This window comes from Hypomesus nipponensis, chromosome 28 (genome assembly GCF_054491055.1).
Source record: "Hypomesus nipponensis isolate SF chromosome 28, ASM5449105v1, whole genome shotgun sequence".
Classification (NCBI taxonomy): Eukaryota; Metazoa; Chordata; class Actinopteri; order Osmeriformes; family Osmeridae; genus Hypomesus; species Hypomesus nipponensis.
This window is the reverse complement of record NC_140388.1, coordinates 9,341,028-9,359,727: the sequence shown is the minus strand read 5'-3', so window position 1 is coordinate 9,359,727 and position 18,700 is coordinate 9,341,028. Positions and strand designations below refer to the sequence as shown.

The 18,700-nt window shown below is 52.0% G+C and overlaps 1 protein-coding gene across 1 annotated transcript in view; it reads right to left on the bottom strand.

Moving 5' to 3' along the window:
* Positions 1 to 18,700, bottom strand: part of pdlim2 (PDZ and LIM domain 2 (mystique)) — a 29,438-nt gene that overhangs the window by 10,049 nt on the left and 689 nt on the right. The window contains exons 2-6 of the mRNA XM_084695226.1: positions 13,439 to 13,562; positions 11,065 to 11,216; positions 7,366 to 7,435; positions 6,228 to 6,379; positions 5,497 to 5,566 (exon numbers count right to left, since the gene is read on the bottom strand). Coding sequence (XP_084551352.1) covers positions 5,497 to 5,566; positions 6,228 to 6,379; positions 7,366 to 7,435; positions 11,065 to 11,216; positions 13,439 to 13,531 — 537 coding nt within the window. The 5' untranslated portion in view covers positions 13,532 to 13,562. The remainder of the gene's footprint in view (positions 1 to 5,496; positions 5,567 to 6,227; positions 6,380 to 7,365; positions 7,436 to 11,064; positions 11,217 to 13,438; positions 13,563 to 18,700) is intronic.

Sequence of the window (18,700 nt, the reverse complement as noted above, 5' to 3'; positions counted from 1 at the left end):
TTCCTCTTTAACAGCATCCGCGACGCCTCAAAAAAAAAAAGAATAGCTGAACATGTGACTTTTGGCCCCAAATTTGCGGCCAGCCTCTGTGTCTCTCTGTCAGTCTGTCCCCATCTCTCTCTTTCAGTCAGTCAGTCAGTCAGTTTCTCTCTCGCTCTCTCGCTCTCTCGCTCTCTCGCTCTCACAGAGACATAGCCCCCTCATGTGATGGTTGAATACTGGCCATACAGTAGGTGGTCCCTGCAGCCTGGGGCAGCTAGCCAGCCTTCCACCAACAGGCACCAAGATAGACCAGGTTGCCTTCGCCAAGCTTGGTTTATTTATCCACGGGGAAAGCTATGAGCAACACATTTTTCATCCTTATTAAATTCCCCACAGGGCTCCAACTGGAGTTCATATCAAGCTCATTAAACATCTGGAGCTCATTACGGCTTTGTCAAAATCGCTGGACTTCCCGATACATTTAATTTACGAGCCTTCGGATTCAACCCTTTCATACACAGTGAGTCACAGCGAAGGGGACCATTACAGAAGAGAAACAATCTATCCTGGAGCGGGCAAGCTAGACCGTGGTGGACAGAGGGAGAGAGAGAGGGGTTTGTGTTTTGGAAGGTCTGGAGGTGAAGAGTTCTCGAGGGGTTGGAAACTTCTCATCCGTCGAGACAGCGGAGGTGATAATGTTCAGTATGCAGTAGGGAGCCGCTGATATATTTGGTTTAAAAGTCAGATCCACATGACCTCAACTCGTGTTTCTAATTCATCTCTTAATGGGAGGGTTATAAATATCCCGAAACCGTCTATGACTGGGTTGCAGGTTCACCTGGAGAGAACATTTTTACCGGTCAAGTAATTGTGATTTATGACAAACAAAACGCAGCCATGGAAAACACTATCCCCCAACGATGTCTTGAGTCAAGTTGCTGAATGTGCTGAGGTGTCGGTTTTTGCTGGCACGTACACAGGCGCACATCAAGACTGTTACCTTGACGACAACTTATGGAATGTTGACATACCAACTGACCGCCTTCGCAAACCTCACTAATAAAATCGTCCCATCTCTGGCAGCCAACATTTCCCTCGTAAAAGCCGTTGAGCGAGCGTCCCCAGGACCAGCCCTGGGGGCCTGGGAGGTTGGGGAAGCCAAGAGAGAAGACATGAGAGGCTGGGAGAGGGGTGGGGGGGGGGGGGGAGGATCTAAAATGCCCCAGTTTGCTTTTCCACTGCAGGGGAGAGAACAAACTGCCGCGCTGATCAATCAGTGGGGATGAGGAGAGGCATGCTGCCTGTCCAGAGGCCACAATGGATCTGGGGCTTAACAGCGAGGGGCTCCGTGAAAACACCACGCTCTCTCCGCTCACAGGCCTCACTCCCCCCTCCCTCCCTCCCTCTCCTACCCCATCCTCCTCCCCCGCCGCCGCCGCCCCCCCCCCCCCCTCCCCCCTCCTCCTAACTGGCTCAGCTTAGCCTGGCTCCGTTAGAGACACAGTCCAACTCAGGCCAGGCCAACAGCAGCTCCACTCAGACCTGAAACAGCACATCAAGGCTAGACTGTCAGCTCAACCTGTTTGGGTGGGGGAGGGGGGACGACTGTAGAGGGCCCGGTGCTTAGTCAAAAGAAGATGACATCCTGACATCCTGAAGATCTGCATGTCTTACTAAAACGGCGAGGGAGAGAACAGAGTTTGGAAAAACATCTTCTGATGTTGCTGCGCGCTGCGTGCCAAGTCTCCCATTTCTGCTCTGCTGTTACAACCACAGCTCTGCACGCCCGCCCGGCCGGCCGCCAGCCACACCCCCCCAAAATAGCCCCGGGGTGAAGCCAGCAGCTGGCCAGCCCACGCGACGATGGAGGGATGGAGAAAGAGACAGACGGATGGACTGATGGATACAGAGGCTACAGTGGCCTCAACCTGCAGGAAGAACTCCCCCCTCCTCCTTCCCCCCCCCTCCTTCCCCCCCCCCTCCTTCCCCCCCCCCTCCCCCGCCTGCACACGGCCCACAGTGACAGTGTGACTGGCCTCCGTCCAGCAGGGGGGTTATTTATACAGTAACCAGCCCGTCTCTCACACAGGATGAGGTATCCCACCAAGGCTACCCTCAACAACCTCAAAGTGTACTAAACGGAAACCCAGACGGGTGGTGGTGGGGGGGGGGGGGGGGGGGGGTTCCTGGTCCTTTAACGGTCCAGTGACGCGCCCGCCCCCTCGCGAGAGGCAGCCTGGCCGTGCTCCCTGCTCGCCGCAGCAGGGATCCCGTTGCGGTCACGTCCTGATGTTGGAAACAGACGTCCCGATTCCTCCAGAGTCCTGGAGGCGGCCGGACGCTCTCCCCGGGTTCGGCTTCGGGTCCTGGGTCTCTGGGCCGGGCTCCAGCTCTGTCCTCCAGGAGGGGAGGCTGGACTGACCCTCACCGAGACCCCGGGCCTGGAGGGAGACCAGGGCAGCTGGAGGGGCGGCTACGGCTCAGGTGCTAGAACGGGTCTTTACCTACTGAGGTCTGGAGGTCTTGATCAGAGCCAAGTGGCTGTCACACTAGACAGCCCAGATAGAGGGGAGGCGTCTGCTGGAAACCGCCGACACAGGAGTTCCAGTGTTCCGCGTGTGACGTCTGGTGCCGTCGGCTACGCTCCCAGTTTCCGCACGCACCTCCATAAGGGGCTTCTGGGTCTGGCACAATGGCTGTCCCTGTCCTGGGGCTACTGGGAGACTATGGGGGAGGGGAGGGAGGGGGGGATGGTTTAAGTACAGTTTGGGAACGACAGAGGGCCTCCCTAGTGTCCCACTGCGTCCCGACCCCCCCCCCCATGCCCATCTCTCCCCCCGCGCACAAGGACAGGCCTTGTGAGGCCGGAGAGGAAAGCAAACACCAGCCTCCGAGAGCTCCCTGCAGTCACTGCCGCTATTGTCCGAGGCTTTTTCTCAGGATATCAAACACCCTGCTAAACGAGGGGGGGGGGGGGGGGGTCTCCACGCAGGAGGGACTAAAACAGGAATGGTGGGTGGGGGGGGGGGGGGAGGGAAAAAAGAAGCCTTTTAGGAGGCTTTTCAGGTCAGGGCTGATCACCTGATACAGCAGGGCTTGGAACCTCGCAGCCAGGACAGAGGGGTCTTGTCAAAGGGGGCCGGGGCCCCCAGGGGGCCCCTGTGGGCACGCTGGCCTCACTGAGCCGCTGTGTTCCTGCCAGCCAGAGCAGCACAACACGCCAGAGTGTCCAGGGCGGAGCTCTTCTCAGCCCCTCCCCCCCCCCCGCCGCACGCTCTCTCTCTCTCTCTCTCAAAGGCCTCCACTCACTAATCCCCCACTGCCAGGGAGGGGAGGCCTGGCTCCCCTTTCAAATGGAGGAGACCGTCACTGGAGGAAGGGGGCCTGGCTAAGCTCCCTCTCCTCTCTCTCCCCCCGCTGGCCCTGGAACCTGGTAAACAGAGAGGAGCCAGGCTGGGCAGGACACAGAGAGACCCATGATGATGTGCCTCAGCTGAACCTGAGAGGATGGGGGGGGGGAGCTGATGGCTTCACTGGGCTGTAAAACGTCCAGGACAAGCTACAAGAATACGTAGAATCAATACTATATACATGAATTGTATTCACTGTACACTAGCCTGAAGAACATAACCATGTACAGTACAGAAATTCCTCTCATCAGAAACGTATAAGGGTGAGCAACTCTTGTTTCCATTTTAAAGCCACTAGATGAACAGCGTTAAAGGAAAACAACAGTGGAGTTGATACTGGAGAGTAGCGAGACAGCAGGAATGCAATGTCCCCCAGAGGGGCTGGGAGACAGGATCTGGAGTCCAACTCGAGATGAAAAATGAGGGGAAAGAGGGTGAGCGGATCTTTAAAAAACGACAGAAAAGGGGGGGGGCGGGAACAGAATCCTCCCCCACCGCCATCCCCCGGAACCCCCTCAGAGATCTGAAGGGGAAGCTTCCAAGCCTTTTGGCCCACCTGCCTCCATAAACACCACGAGCACGTAAGGTCTTCGCAGACGAACCAGCCGTGACGGAGGAGCGTGAAGTTCCGTGCGCTCCGGGGAGCCGCTCGATAAAAGCCTCTCGTCCCTCTAGAAGGACCATCGTGGCGGTCGCTCCACTGTCTGCCCGGCAGGGGGGGGGTGGGGGGGGGGGGAGGGGTCTGTACGCTGATAGAACTTCAAAAAGATTCACACTGAACGTCTCATGAACCCCTCGCGTTTTGCAAAGATCCATCTGCCCAGACATCCAAATCGGAGAGATCATTCATGTCGACACAAAGACATCCTCAGGCCCCACCACCACCCCCCCCCTCCCGCCTTAAAACAACCTCAGGAAGAGAGACGACATGCCATGAGCAGATATTACTTCTTAAATCACGCTGAACAGAAAGGAGGAATGTTTTAGAAAGAATGCTGCTTGTCAAGACCAGATTGGATAGGTGCATCTTCCCCCCTTCTCCTCTGCTTGGGGGGGGGGGGGGGAAGTTAACAAGTTAATAAGACCAAAGATCACACGAAAATACTCGACCGTCAACTGGAATTATGGCAGCCAGTCGGAGAAGGTTTTCAGGAACATTGTGTCTAAGCTCGGCTCCTGGTGATTTGTTTTCATTTGTTTGTGATTTGATTTGGTTGTTTAAAAAGAATGGAACCCCTGAGATATGTTCTTCATCACGAAGAGAACACAGTATCCCATAACTGATCAGCCATGTCAATTCTGCCTGGGTAGACGTTAGCCTTCCCCAGATAAAGAGCTTGTATGTTATGAAGTTCAGACCTCAGGCCAAAAAGGCCATATTTATCTAACTCCATGTAACGTCCGCAGAACCGCTAGAATGACTGGAATTCCTTCTGCCATTAAAAAGGTCTTGTGCGTTTTTTCCTGCTCTTTCGGCTCCCATGTTGTGTCTTCTGTGGGACCCGAGCTTGGGACTGGAGCAGTTAGACATACTTCAAATATCTCGCGACAAACTTTCCCACAACATTCTCTCTTCTTAACTCACTGAAGTCGTTCCAGACGCCTTCACCCAAACAGCCACCCCCACCTCTCATCCTCTTCTTCGTTTGGTTACTGGAACATTAAATAAGCGTAGCTCAACTCCAGCAGATACCAAGTGATAACCCCCAACCTCCATGTTTCATTGCAATGACAGACAGCACACAAGAAGGGCTTAGGATAATGAGACTCTGTAAGCAGACCACGAAAAGGTCAAGGCCATCGTTTAGTAGGGAGCTAATCATGCCCTCTTCCTCACAGCGGTCGGGGTCCAAACTAGTTCCAGACTGCGTCAATTGAAATGTCAGTTATTTTAAACGGTAACCTTTGAGTTTATACACACACTCCCTGCGTGGATGAAATATATTGAAAGAACGTTGGCTTCCTGTGTTTGTAGTGCGTGACATTCGCACAGTATTAGAAGGGGGAACCCCTCAACCAGACTACAGCATTTCCAGCTGTTGGGTAGGAGGGGCCCTGGCTTTGTGCTCCAGCAGCACGTCCTTCATCAGTCAGATCTGGTTACCTGTGACAGAGGTCTGGACAACCTGTGGCTGTGGAGCTTCTCCTCAGGAGACCACGAACGCAGCTGGACGCTGGGAAAGGAGACACAGGGACACAATGTTCAGAAGGTTGGTCTGCAGACTCACGCACAAAGGCTCATGGTCATCTGTGATGTCATCGCTTCCTATCTAAAACGCAGCATCGTTCACTCCATTGCCGTCCGTGATCCAATATCAAATACGTGCTCAAAATAGAGTGCCAGTGACGCTGTAGTGTAAACAACACATCTTTAACAGGACTGCAGACTGAGGTTGCAGGTGAATTTGCACCCCGGGTTCACAAGTTTGAACTGTGACCCACAAAAGTGGGCCTGCAGACTACCAGATTGGGCCCTTTGACAAGAGCCGTGAATGTTCCAGCCAGGCCTTTTGTCGGAGTGAATGAGAAGGCTGGAATGTGATATCCTGTGCGTATCCTTTGTTACAGCAGCACAATCACATGGCTCCATTTTCGGTCTGGTACTCATCTACCCATTCACCCTGGGCCTGTTTAGGACTGAAGAAACAACTTAGTGCAAAAGGCGTGTTTCGGGGCCTTTATACCAGAAAGCCCAACATACCAGAGCAAAATGCTCAATTAGAACTCGGAATGAGCTCCAGTTTCCCTTCTCCCGAGTGTCAGATGTTTATCAAAGCTTTCCAAGTCTTAACTTGAGGGCTCAGTGGGCATGTCTCTCTCTCCTCAGTGTGGTACCTCTTGTTGTTGCCGGGGGTGACGGAGACCTTCTTGATGTCCGGGCTGGCAGGAGGCTCTGAGGAGTACGGCACTGGGGACAGGGAGGCTGGACTGGAGATGGAGTACTCTCTGTAGTTCTGGTTCTCATCTCTGCTCACCAGGACCGCCTCCTGCCCGGCGAAACCATAAACAAGGGGGTTATCAAAGAATAGCGCTCAAGAGTTGACAGCATGAAGGGGGGGGGGGGGGTGGAAAGATGACATGATCGCATTCCTGGAATGATTTAGGTTTAAGCTGAAGGCTTTATTATTAAACATCCTACAGCGTGTCACTTCCTGAAAAGGAAGCTCGTGAGAAACATTCTTGATGGAGAGCAGAACAAGGCGGAGCCCTCATGTGAGGCCTGCTCGTCCTACAGCAACACCGGTTCTGGAGATCAGGTATTTAATATCCCTGTGTTGCCTAATGACAGGGCCCCGTCTCCGCCCCAGGGCCTGGGCAGCAGACCTGACAGGAGGACCTGGCCCGATGGGACTCACCAGCAGCAGGTTAGACACGGGAACCCAACGCTGATTTACAGCCTTCTCTTCTTCCTCTACGGTCTCCCTCTCTCTGTCCCTAGGTCTCAAAGCCTCCCCACTATCACTAGAATCAGCCACGGGGTCTCATTCCTGCTCGTCGTGACCCGTCGTAAATCTCTGATAAGCAGATGCCCCGTGTGATGGGAATGAGAAGCAGACTCGGATCTGACAAGTGCCTCTTGGGGCTAATGCCGATCTTCCTAAACCTCGCATGAAGAAGCACGGTACAGATATGACATCATCCCGCGCAGCCTTGTGAGATTGAGAGACTTCGATGTGAACACAGGATGTGGAGATTATGTTCACTCTGCTCAACCTCCCTCTCTTAACCAATCAACTCTGGGGACTGTGGGCGTGTCTGCGATAGGCCTGGGCCTCGTTAAACCACGAGCAAACACAAAAAGACAATAGACTCTCTAGACTCAAAACTGTCCCTGGAAGATGGTGGGTTTGATGAGTGCTGGCGAGGTCTGGTGCTGAAGGTCGTGTTCAGGGAGGAGGGAGGTCACGGGTCATGCGGGTGAAAGAGCAGAAGCCCTGCGTATAGGTAGGAGGCGGAAACCACGACAACTGACCTGGAAGCGTCCAGTGAGTTGCTCTGGGGTGGTCATGCCATTGGTCTGTCCGGGGCTGGGTGGTTCTGGTCTGGAAGGGAAAACAGGTTGTTACAACTGTAATAAACCGTAGTGCATGATATACTAATATAAATAATACAAATGATAAACTGCAAAATAATACAATAATACAAATGACACATTGCAAAAACTGTTTCACATCTGTTTCAAATGAATGGATCGTTATTGGGCTTCTGCAGAGCTTGATAACGACCACTGACTTGAATTAGGTGTGTTGGAGCAGGGAAACATCTCAAACATACAGGCCAGTGGCCCCCAAGGACCAGGGTTGAAGACCACCGCTCCAGATGACCTCTCCCAGTAAGGACATGACCTGGGACCGGCCGACACATAGCAACTCAAGCCGGTCAAATAAACGCTGTTAAAAGCCCAAGGACGCAAAAGACAGAACCAAATCCAGCAGACATGCACTTTAAGGTTCAAGGGATTGTTGAACCTGGAACTTTGTAGGGGGTGAGCAAGCCAAAAAACACCACTTTAGACATTTCTGAACTTCAAAAGACAGAGACCGAGGTCAACTTCTGGAACATACTGATTCAAACCAGCCAGATCTGCAGACTGGATAAAAGTATTGATAACATGTTCTAATGTAGCGTCTACCATGATTAAGTGACATATGTCAAGAATAAAATGTTGATTTGGTGGACTTACAACAACTTTGGTTAGTGTGAGGCTTTGTGTGTGCATATAGTCTGACTGCTTCAGGACTATTCATCCTCTTCTGCCAGTTTGACTTATTTTTTAGTTTTCTCCAATGTTTCCCTCAAGCCACTGTTCTTCCAACCCCCGGCACCCCATCTTAAAGAATCACTGCAGTCGACAGCTTGCTAACAGCTAATGGCCTCGAAACGGGAAGTTCGAAACAACTTAACTGTCTTAACTGTAACTGTTGTAACCGTCTTAAAATGATTGTACGAGCTGTGAAATATATTATTGGTGCTTGCTTTTTCCACAGCTACACTCTTGCACTTATGAGGTTCTTGCTGTTTAATTGTAACTTGTCTAACCACATGCTCTTATTGTTCTTTCCTTTGGAACTTATTTGGTTTCACAATGTATGCTTTATGTTTGGCTACCCGCAATGTTCGGGGCCATCTCGTTGTTATGATCAGTGACCTATGCACTTTTGCAAAACTCTCTCTTGAAAGTCGCTTTGGATAAAAGCGTCTGCTAAATGCATACATGTAAATGTAACAGAACCATGTCTCTTCAGCTCTCTCTCCCGCCATTTCTCCCTTTAATAAAAAAACACACAAAACACTGTGTGCACGGTTCCATCACTGAGGTCTAACGGAAAAATGTGAGGGGCATTGGAGCCAACACAAACAAACGCTGGTTGCCCTTCTCCTGTGCTGGGTCTGGAGGTGGAGGTGGGGGGGGACTGGGGGGGCTGAGGGGGCCCCCTCTGCCTCTCACCCTCAGCTGAGCTCAGTGTAATGAAGCTCACAGGAAAGGACCTGGATGCCTGTGGTCAATCGCCCAGAAACACACCCACCTCCCTGGCCACGGTTGCTACAGTCTGCTCCGGCGTCTCCTGAAAGGCTCGCGCGCACACAGGGGCAGAGACGGGAAGTGACCCTGTTCCCCTCGACAGTTTTACAGTCCTGCGTTGCGGTTTCACATCTTTATTTCGAATGAAATTAATCCCAACCGTGTGTGAACGCATGTGATACTGAATACTGTGCAGAGAGGAGAAAGTTACTTTCCTCAGACAATAAGAGTCAATCTGGGTTAACTACGTCCTGTGTGTGACATGTTTGACCTTTAACCTTCGACTGTGCAGAGGCAGACAGATGATTTAGTACAGGGTGAAGGCACTAGTCGTTGCCATAAAGCACAGAGGTGAAAACTATCACATCACCTCCGCCTGAGCAGAGCGGGGAGGGAGAACATAAATTAGGTATTCAACGTCGCTAGCCCTAATGGAGGAGAGAGTTGGTGTGAACACACCTCACGCAGTCTAAAAAGACAAAAAGATCTCACACCCAAAAAGTCATGCATATTTTAGTAGCATTAACCTCTACCAACATAACTTTCAGGTGATTCACTTCTAGCATTGTTCAGTTGCGCCATGCCCCTTTTTGAGAGAGTCATGCAGAACCATGGCACCCTGCCACACTACAGCTGATCCATATTGGGTGGTGTCCTCAGAGAGTTTGAGAGCTGTTTGTTCAGCATCCCTAGCTGCAGAGGAGCATGTGAAGACCAGCAGAGAGAGGAGGAGGAGGGGGGGGGGGGGGCAGCCTGGCACTCTCTGGCCAGCATGACATCATAGCCAATGGGTCAGCAAACAATGGAGCCAGCCCAGATGCAGCTGGGAGCGTCGACTCGGATGGTGCTAAGCTCCGGACGAAAACACTGACAAACAAAAACGTCCCCAGTCTGGTCGGGGGGGCGGGGCCTCCCAGGGCTGGAACGGGCTCTGCTGGTACCGGCGGCCGAGCCTGTGTCCGGCAGCACGGCCTTCGCCAGAACAACTCCCTTTTTCCGAGGGCAGAGGGAGGCCGGTGTGGGTGCCGACCAGAGCCGCACGGCTGCAGCGTTGGTGGAAATAGACGAGAGCTGTGACTAACCAGGGCACTGGCAGAGAGAGCACAAGACCTGCAGCAGCTGGGCCAATCAGGAGGCGTGAGATACAAAACATGAGAGCTGCCTGGAGACTGGCTGGGGAGGACGGCATCTACAGTAGAGGCATCCCCAGCTAGATGACTTTCGGTAGGAGGACAGTAGCTGTCCTCGGCAGAAAGATCAAGTGTGCTGCAGAACACCCCCTCGCGTCTGGGCTCCACCCCCTCGCGTCTGGGCTCCACCCCCCCACCCACCCAAGTAGAGCAGAGGGGATGGGGATGTGTCAGGGAGAGAGGCTGTCAGACTGCCAGGCTGGATGGCTGGATGGGCTACACAGTACCATTGTCTTGGACAGGGAGGCACGGTGCTGTTTCTGGCCAGGAAGGAGACATGAGGTCAACAGGGAAAAATTCACTCACATGGACCTGGGGCATGGAAGTGAGGAAGTGAGTGAGTGAGAGAGAAAGGAGAAAGGCGAAGAGAGCGCAAGAGAAAGCAAGCAAGCAAAGAGAGATTGAAAATGGCAGAGGAAACACAGGACAATCAAGCACCAGTTCCTCATCACGACAAAACAAAAACAATCTGAACCCATTCTCTACCATCCAAAGAAGGCAACGAAAATCCCCATAAAACTGAACGTTTCATGGAACAAACAGATGGAACAAACACTGCATCCTGGCTAGTTCTATGACCAGCTGGTGTTTCCCCAGTCTGAGATCATGGCTCTTTAAAAAAAAGAGATCTGGGCATTGAGGTACTGTAAGTGGAAAGATGGCAAGAGAGTTAGAGGCTGTGATGATTGTGGACCTGGCACAAACACGTGCAATCAGGCACTTGTAAGCTGGAGAGGGCATTGATGTGGTCCCCTTGACAGAGGCCTGCCCCATCAGTCAGCCGTCCCATCAGAAGTGGAAGTGTGGTGGATCAAGGGTGTTTACACAGCCGACCTGTGCATGCAAGCGCTTTCTACACACTTCCGCACACGTGTGCATGCATCCACACACACGCGGCAGAGCCGGGGCCCTACCTCTCCACCCCACACACACACGCACGGCAGAGCCGGGGCCCTACCTCTCCACGGCCAGCTGCAGCTGGGTCTTGGAGTTCTTGATCTTGTTCTGGGCCTCCACGTTCAGCATGTCGGACGTGTTCTCCCCGTTGATCTCCAGGATGATGTCACCAGGCTGCAGGGACGCCTGCTCTGCCTTGCTGCCCTGGTTGACCTGCGGGTCAGAGGGTCAGGCTGCGGTTAGACCCGGCGGTTCTACTGTACACACACACACACACACACACACACACACACACACACACACACACACACACACACACACACACACACACACACACACACACACACACACACACACACACACGAACACGAACACGAACACACCGTACTACACAGGTTTAGTTCACATGGAAGGTCGTCATGGACGCCTGCCTGTCAACTGGGCCGAGCACGCAGTTACTGCCACGCTGGGAGGAGATTATTAACACGCCAAGTACATACGATTGTGCTATGGGATGAGATTCAACAGGTAACTTATTTTCCGTAACTTTGAGCATGAAAAAGCATGATACCAGTGTGACACACGAAGATGACATGAACACAAGAGGGTTGACACATGATTGAGAGAATCCACGGTGGGCTCTTAGGTTCCGTTCCAGCTCCTCATCGGGCTCATCTGGGAAACGCTTCGTTACGTCACGAGTACAAAGTAAACATCGACACAGGCTGCAGCTCCTCAGACACACAGACGTACCAGGGCAGACCGTGGATGGATCCAGGCAGCAGGAGCTGACCTTTGACCTCGAGCCTGGCCACACGTCAAGGTCAAACTGTCTGCATTAGGAGGCGACGGCAAACGAAGGGAACCAAAACACACACACACAGACACACACACACACACACACAGCAACTCTCTCAGGCGCATAACACACCGACAAACAAAAAGGTGACCCCAAGTGAGGTCGTCGACTCCGCAGAACTGAGCAGCCCCCGACATTGGCTGACAACAAGTCAACACCACAATTAAAAACAGACAAGAACATAAACCCAGATGGAAACACGACAACCCCAACCCACACAGACAAAGAACCCCGCTTCCCACACCTCCAGAGAGAACATGGCTGCCTGGGAGAGGAACACCAGTCAGCAGCCCGTTTGTCCACGTCTCGTAGCGAGCGGGCGGAGGTGCCGCGTCTGTGGGCTCCATTCAAGTGGCATTCGAGCGTTGCTATGGAAACCCACAAAAGTGCGTGCCTTTTTCCGATCACGCCATGCCTGACTACACGGAAACTAAGGGCTGAGTTCTATCCAGGGGGCTTTGCCCCCGCAGAAACACGGGCGAATTGTCTTTCAGGAGACTGGTGGAGGGAAGAAGGGGCATCCATGTTTGGTTTAGGTGCCAAGAGCCAATGACTTCAGCCAGGCCCAGAGCTCCATAGATTTACATTGAGTCATTTAGCAGACGCTCTTATCCAGAGTGACTTACAGCAAGTACAGGGACATTCTCCCCCGAGGCAAGTGCCTTGGCCAAAGACACAACGTATTTGGCACAGCCAGGAACCGAACCAACAACCTTCTGATTAATAACTCGACTCCCTAACCGCTCAGCCATCTGACCCCCCATAGATGTACAGCCCCACAGAGCAGGGGGTGGGGAGGTGGGGGTGTGAGGGGAAGACACGCTGCTGTTCACTTCCACACTGAGGTGAGGTTTCCCTCCGGGCAGGAAGGTCTGTCCCTGGCTGAGATCTGACCCGGGAAGGCATGCTGGTCTTGTTGACGACATACTCCCCTTGTGATAAACGGGCGTTCCGGCGTCTTCTCCAGAAACCCGCCGTTTTCACTAGGGCTAACAAACCAGGCAGCCTTCTATAATTATCGCGGGCTATCAAATGTAGATTCACGGAAACTACAGCATCAGTATCTACTGTAGACAACAGGAGGTGGAGTCTGGTGGTCTGGTGGTCAGCCCTGGTCCTCAGGGCCCCCTCTCCTGCATGTCCAGGCGGAGGCCCAGAGGTCAGGCTGCCCAGGTTTCCTGGCCGTGTTTACGGAGGTCTCTGATCACGTCTAGCTCTCTGTTTCTCCTTCCTCTTCCTTTACAACAGGCTTGGAAAAAAAATCAAGACAATATCAAACAAGGAATGCCCGCACACACACACACACACACACTTCTTCATGTACACAAACAATGGTCCGACACCACCCCGACCTCCGACAGTAATCACTTGTTTCCTCCCGATATAGCGTGCTTTTAAAATCCAACGCGACTGGATACAGTCGTCAAGGAAATAGGTAGGCCACAAGACACAAACAAAAGACAGTTAAGCCGGAGACTCAGGAAGTGAAGTTGGCATGGCAGCTCCCTGCTGGAAGTGCAGAGACAATAACCAGGAGGACAGTGTCTGTAGGAGGAGAGCGCTCGTTAGTGGTTACCTTGGATACCGTTATTGCCTTCTTGAAGTCCCTTCCTCCGTATATTCTGAAGCCCCAAGGAGACGGACCAATCAGGTTCACTGTCAGCGCCATGTGACCGGAGGTCGCTGCCCACTCTCAAGCTCTGCAAACGGAGAGGGAAAGTTTGTGAATGATTGTGTGTGTGTGTGTGTGTGTGTGTGTATTGTCCATATGTCATGTGATTCTGCATTGCCTGCACATGTCAGGTGAGTTAATGCTTTAGGTGGGAAATGTTGTCCCTTGCACAGAACGCCTTTAATCTCCTTCTTGACAGAAATCTCTCTGACACATTCAGAACAACCACATACAACAGGATTGGCTAGGATGTGAAACCAGAGTCACATGACCAACATTGCTGAAGAGCTTTCAAACCAACAGTTTCATTAGATCCAAATGTCCTCTCAGGAGAAAAAAAAAAAACTAACATCAAAAAAACATGGTTAGGCAGGACGGCGAATCAAACAGTTCTGTTGTTTCCATAAATCTGTAATTAGGGTTTCTGTTTTCCAAATGTCTTTTTATGTCTTTTCTTTCTTTTTTTTTAATCACAAGTCGTTCATGAAAGGTTGGGACAGCCAGTTTGGTAAATCTACAGCAAGTCAGACTGGCACTGTAGACGTACACAGTCAGACTGGCACTGTAGACGTACACAGTCAGACTGGCACTGTAGACGTACACAGTCAGACTGGCACTGTAGACATACACAGTCAGACTGGTACTGTAGACGTACACAGTCAGACTGGCACTGTAGACGTACACAGTCAGACTGGCACTGTAGACGTACACAGTCAGACTGGCACTGTAGACATACACAGTCAGACTGGTACTGTAGACGTACACAGTCAGACTGGCACTGTAGACGTACACAGTCAGACCCATGAGCAGGACAGGCCTGATCCAGACACAGCCCTCATGATGCTGTGCTGACAGGATGGACACACACACATACACACACACACAACGTGTGGATCTGCTTCACATGCAGGCACTACTTATAGTGGCCCTTCCTTCCTTCCTTCCTCCACCCCCCCACCCCCTTTCCCTCCCTCCCTCCCTACGCTGGCCCAGTTGAGGCTTTGCTGTTCGTACGTCCGTACATTCCACAAGTGTTTGGGCCGAGCAACACAAACCCAGCCAGTCATTAGCAGACTCAGACAATTAGCGGGGTTACAGGGATCACCGTCATTAAGGCCTGCTAATTGCCCTGGACCTCGAATGAGAGAAAACAACATGGCCTGGTTGTTGTTGAGCATCTTGTTATCACAGGGAACCATTAGCAACAAAAAAAATCCCAGACATAAAATACAAAAAGAATTAAATTAAACTGCTGGGCCAAAGCATCATGTCACAGGCATCAGCAACCAGGCTGGGTACTAATTATATGTTTGTACGCCTCCTGTTATCACTTTGGAGCTTCTAGTTTAGGCAACACTAGGGCATTTAAGGTGAAAGCGAGCTGACTATCTGTAATAGTCCCGGGTGTTTATGGTGATTACTGTGATGAGTGGAGCGCTGTCGGTGGCAGGTATTGCATGGGAGAATCCACACGCGAGAAGTATCTGGCATTGCAAAAGTATTTAGTTCGATGAAACAATAAATTAAACCCAGCTGACAGAGGAGAGTCTCTTTATATCTGCTGTGCCGTTCCCTCTGTGTGAAAATAGAGACAACAATGACCTGGACACTGGATTCTATTCTGGTGACATCTCTGCTATTGTTGTCACGGCAGCAGAATCCAACACGCCCACGCAGCAGCGAGCGATCACGGCGTCACCCATCTGGCTGGCAGCATGCCACTCTGCAGGTAAGCAGAAAAGCAGCAGTGGAAAACGCAGAACAGAGGGCCACTCTGTGGCTCTCCGTTTCAGCCGGCCGTCGATCGAGCACGTCCCACGGCCATTTGTCTCACTTGACACTTCTACTGTGGTATCACTCAGTGTAACCTTTTTCTTGGAGTGTGCAGAGACAGAGGGGCGGTGTGTCCTTTACTTTATGGGGGTTCCAGAGGTGACTGAAACTAGCAGGGGTTTGTTAACTGTGGTGGAAGTGACGGAGGCAGACTTCCACTTCAGAAGAGTGGACACTGTATTTCTAGACCGTGTTTCTAAATGAGGCATGATCGGTCTATGGGGAGAACCTTCCCGCTGTCACATATCCTTGCTCCACATAGAGGCCCTTGGGCCTTGTCATGTCTGTAGGAGATCCGTCCTCCTAGTAAGAGAGGCGAGCGAGAAAGAGAGAGAGACAGAGAGAGACAGAGAGAGACAGAGAGAGACAGAGAGAGACAGAGAGCTTTTAAGCATGTTTTGTTACAGACTGACTGTTCGGACATGCAGGTGTCCGTCTCAGACAAAGTGATGAATGTCAAATCAGTCTCCGGCCTCTGACCTGCCCAGCACCTCGATGAAGAGACCACTCCAGCCATGTGCTGTTAGCATGTGTTCTGAGCAAGGGAAAACGTGATGATATGCCATCTAGGGGTAAGCTTTTGATTGTGAGGCAGTTTGGCTGAGGATTTCGGAGCAATTTAGATGCAACCCACTTTATAATCCTAAAATTCCATAACTCTGACGCAATCAGACTTGATTAAAGTGCCCTCAGCTCACCCCTCAATCATCTTTGTTTACCGTGACTTCAAAAGACGTAATTTGGCGTGAGGATGTGTCTGTGGATGACTGTTCTGCAACGTGCCCCCACACGCCGGTGAAAACGATGTGCCGTTTAGCGGAGGTAAACACAGCAAGATGACACTCGCACGCCCCTGGGTCATCTTCGCTTTTATAAAGTTGCGTGTCGCTACACCACAATTATGGCGGAGTAGCTCCCCTGTGATGGGAAAGGCCTCCGTGAAACGCCTCGGTTTGCACCATGGTCAGGGTCGGAGAGCTTCCGTCTCCCCAGGCTCCAGGCTGCTCCACTGGGCTTCACACAGACACACAGGTCCCCCTTCTCCCTACCCCTGGAAGGCAGGCACAAAGACCAGTGGATGGAAATGGACCACGAAAACCCAAACTCCCAGGGTGCCAATTCTGGCGGAAAACGATACAATTGACATAGCAGATGTAACTACATTCATCTGGAGTTTTTCTGGCCCACGCTTTGATGTGAACCAACCCTCTCTCAGGACTGTCTTGAGGCTCCGGGGCAGGGCGTGATTCAAACCTGAAACATCCCTCGCTCGCGGCCACAGTCAACTCTCCCTGTCCTACGTGTGGGACCTGGGCGTCGAACGTTGACTCGACCTTGCACCGTTGTGAAGGACACTCCCTAAGGGGGAGAACGGTGGTGGATACCTGACTCATGCCTGTGGACGCACGCCCACTGAGCAAGCGAGGGAAGAATGCGTCAATGCGTTTGGCGTCTCGAAAAGGCCAAACGAGGGGTGTCATAACATTCTTCACATACTCTCACCCTACTAATCACACCTCCAATACACTTGGAGGACTCCGTCACTAAGGTGATGGAGACACATCAAATAAAAACAAAAGGGATCCAAGTTTAACAAGGCAGAAAGGGAGTAGCTAGTTAATCCACAGTTAAAAAAAGCCTACAGGATTGTGCAGGCTGATTCAGTCACTATCCTCGTCATCATACCAGAAAGGGCTATTATAGACTGTGGGTTACTCCCTCGGAAATGGGGATGGTCACAGGCTAAATCCACACTGTCGCACAATGGCAGCAATATGCGGAGACTCAAATTAAAGGGCAATCCTATTTTTCCGTGTGTGACAATAGGGCATGCTGGGTAAGGAGCTGTGCTGCCTGGCCTCTACGAGGAGCAGGACGAGGGCATGGCTCTACTTATCTCATCATCATGAGGATGGGGGAGATCGTGTTACTGGTGTAAAGCCCTACACAGACTCCCTATGAGGAGAGCAATCAGGCCTCCTTACCGCGGCCCATTAGACAGTCTATGAACCACGGAGGGGAGGGGAGGGGAGAGGAGAGGAGAGGAGAGGAGAGGAGAGGAGAGGAGAGGAGAGGAGAGGAGAGGAGAGGAGAGGAGAGGAGAGGAGAGGAGAGGAGAGGAGAGGAGAGGAGAGGAGAGGAGAGGAGAGGAGAGGAGAGGAGAGGAGAGGAAGCAAAGCAACGCAACCACAGCCAAACCACAAGCTCATCACATCCGCTTTTCTAAATATCCTCTTGCAGCAGTGGATCTCTGCAGCCCATTCAGGCGCAGCTACTGACACTGAGCACCAAGCCACTGAAGCACAGCAAGGAGCAAGGAGGCTGGAACGTTCCGCGGTGAGGAAGGAGACGCAGGTCCCGCTCGTTCCGGAGACTTCCGGTATGGTCACAGCGGGTGAGAAGCAGGGAGCAACAGAGCGCGCACCTCCCAGGGCGCTCCTCATCCCTGCTGAGGGTGAAACCACGAATCTGTCGGAGGTGAGGGCGAGAAACAAGAGTCGCTTTTTCCATCATCCAGGCCTCTCCAGATGGTATCGCAGGGCCGTTTCCTGCACGGCAGACCGTGTGGTTCTGTGCAAGGTTTGAAAGGGAAGCAGTGCTAGCTCAACCCCATTTAGACGAGAGAGGAAAAGGTTCTGATGGCCTTACCGCATTCCACCACAGGGACTAGAGAGAAGGGCTTTCTAGCTAAATTTGCCAAATGAAACAAATGAAAAATGTTTCCACAGAGTCGCTGGCTAAATGCGCTGGCTTGCGTAACTTTGTCTGAAAAGCCACTACTTTGCTCTGTCCAAAATTACAGTGGTCTGTTTTTGTCCCTACGCTGGTGTAGTTGCTGATTGTTTTCAGTAAAAGCCGAGCACTGTCAGGGGTAAGAGAGGCTGAACCGTCAGGATAGCAGTCCTGCTGAGACTGAGAAGACAGGCGATGATGACAGACTGAAGCTCCAACACAATGGAGATGTTCTGTACTGAAGCAGGGCTGAACCAGCAGAGAGGGGCAGGAGGACATGGAGATTTACTGGGGCATCTATGAGTCAGTCCTGGGTACAGAACAGTGTGCTCTCTCAGGCACGCATGGCTGCTGTGCTCTAAAAATGATGAAAAAGGCATTTCTAAAGAGTTGGCTGAAACTTGCACCGCAATGACCCGTAGTTTTCACCAGTCCTTACCCTGAGAAAACCACTTACTTGGGAGGGGTAGACAAGACACTAATGATAGCTTGTTGGGTTCACCAAATGGGTCCGCGAGACAGACATGTAGGCCTGTAGGTATTCATACTGTACAGTACATCATCTTGATTGACAGGTTGCAAATACTATCGCAGAAGGCA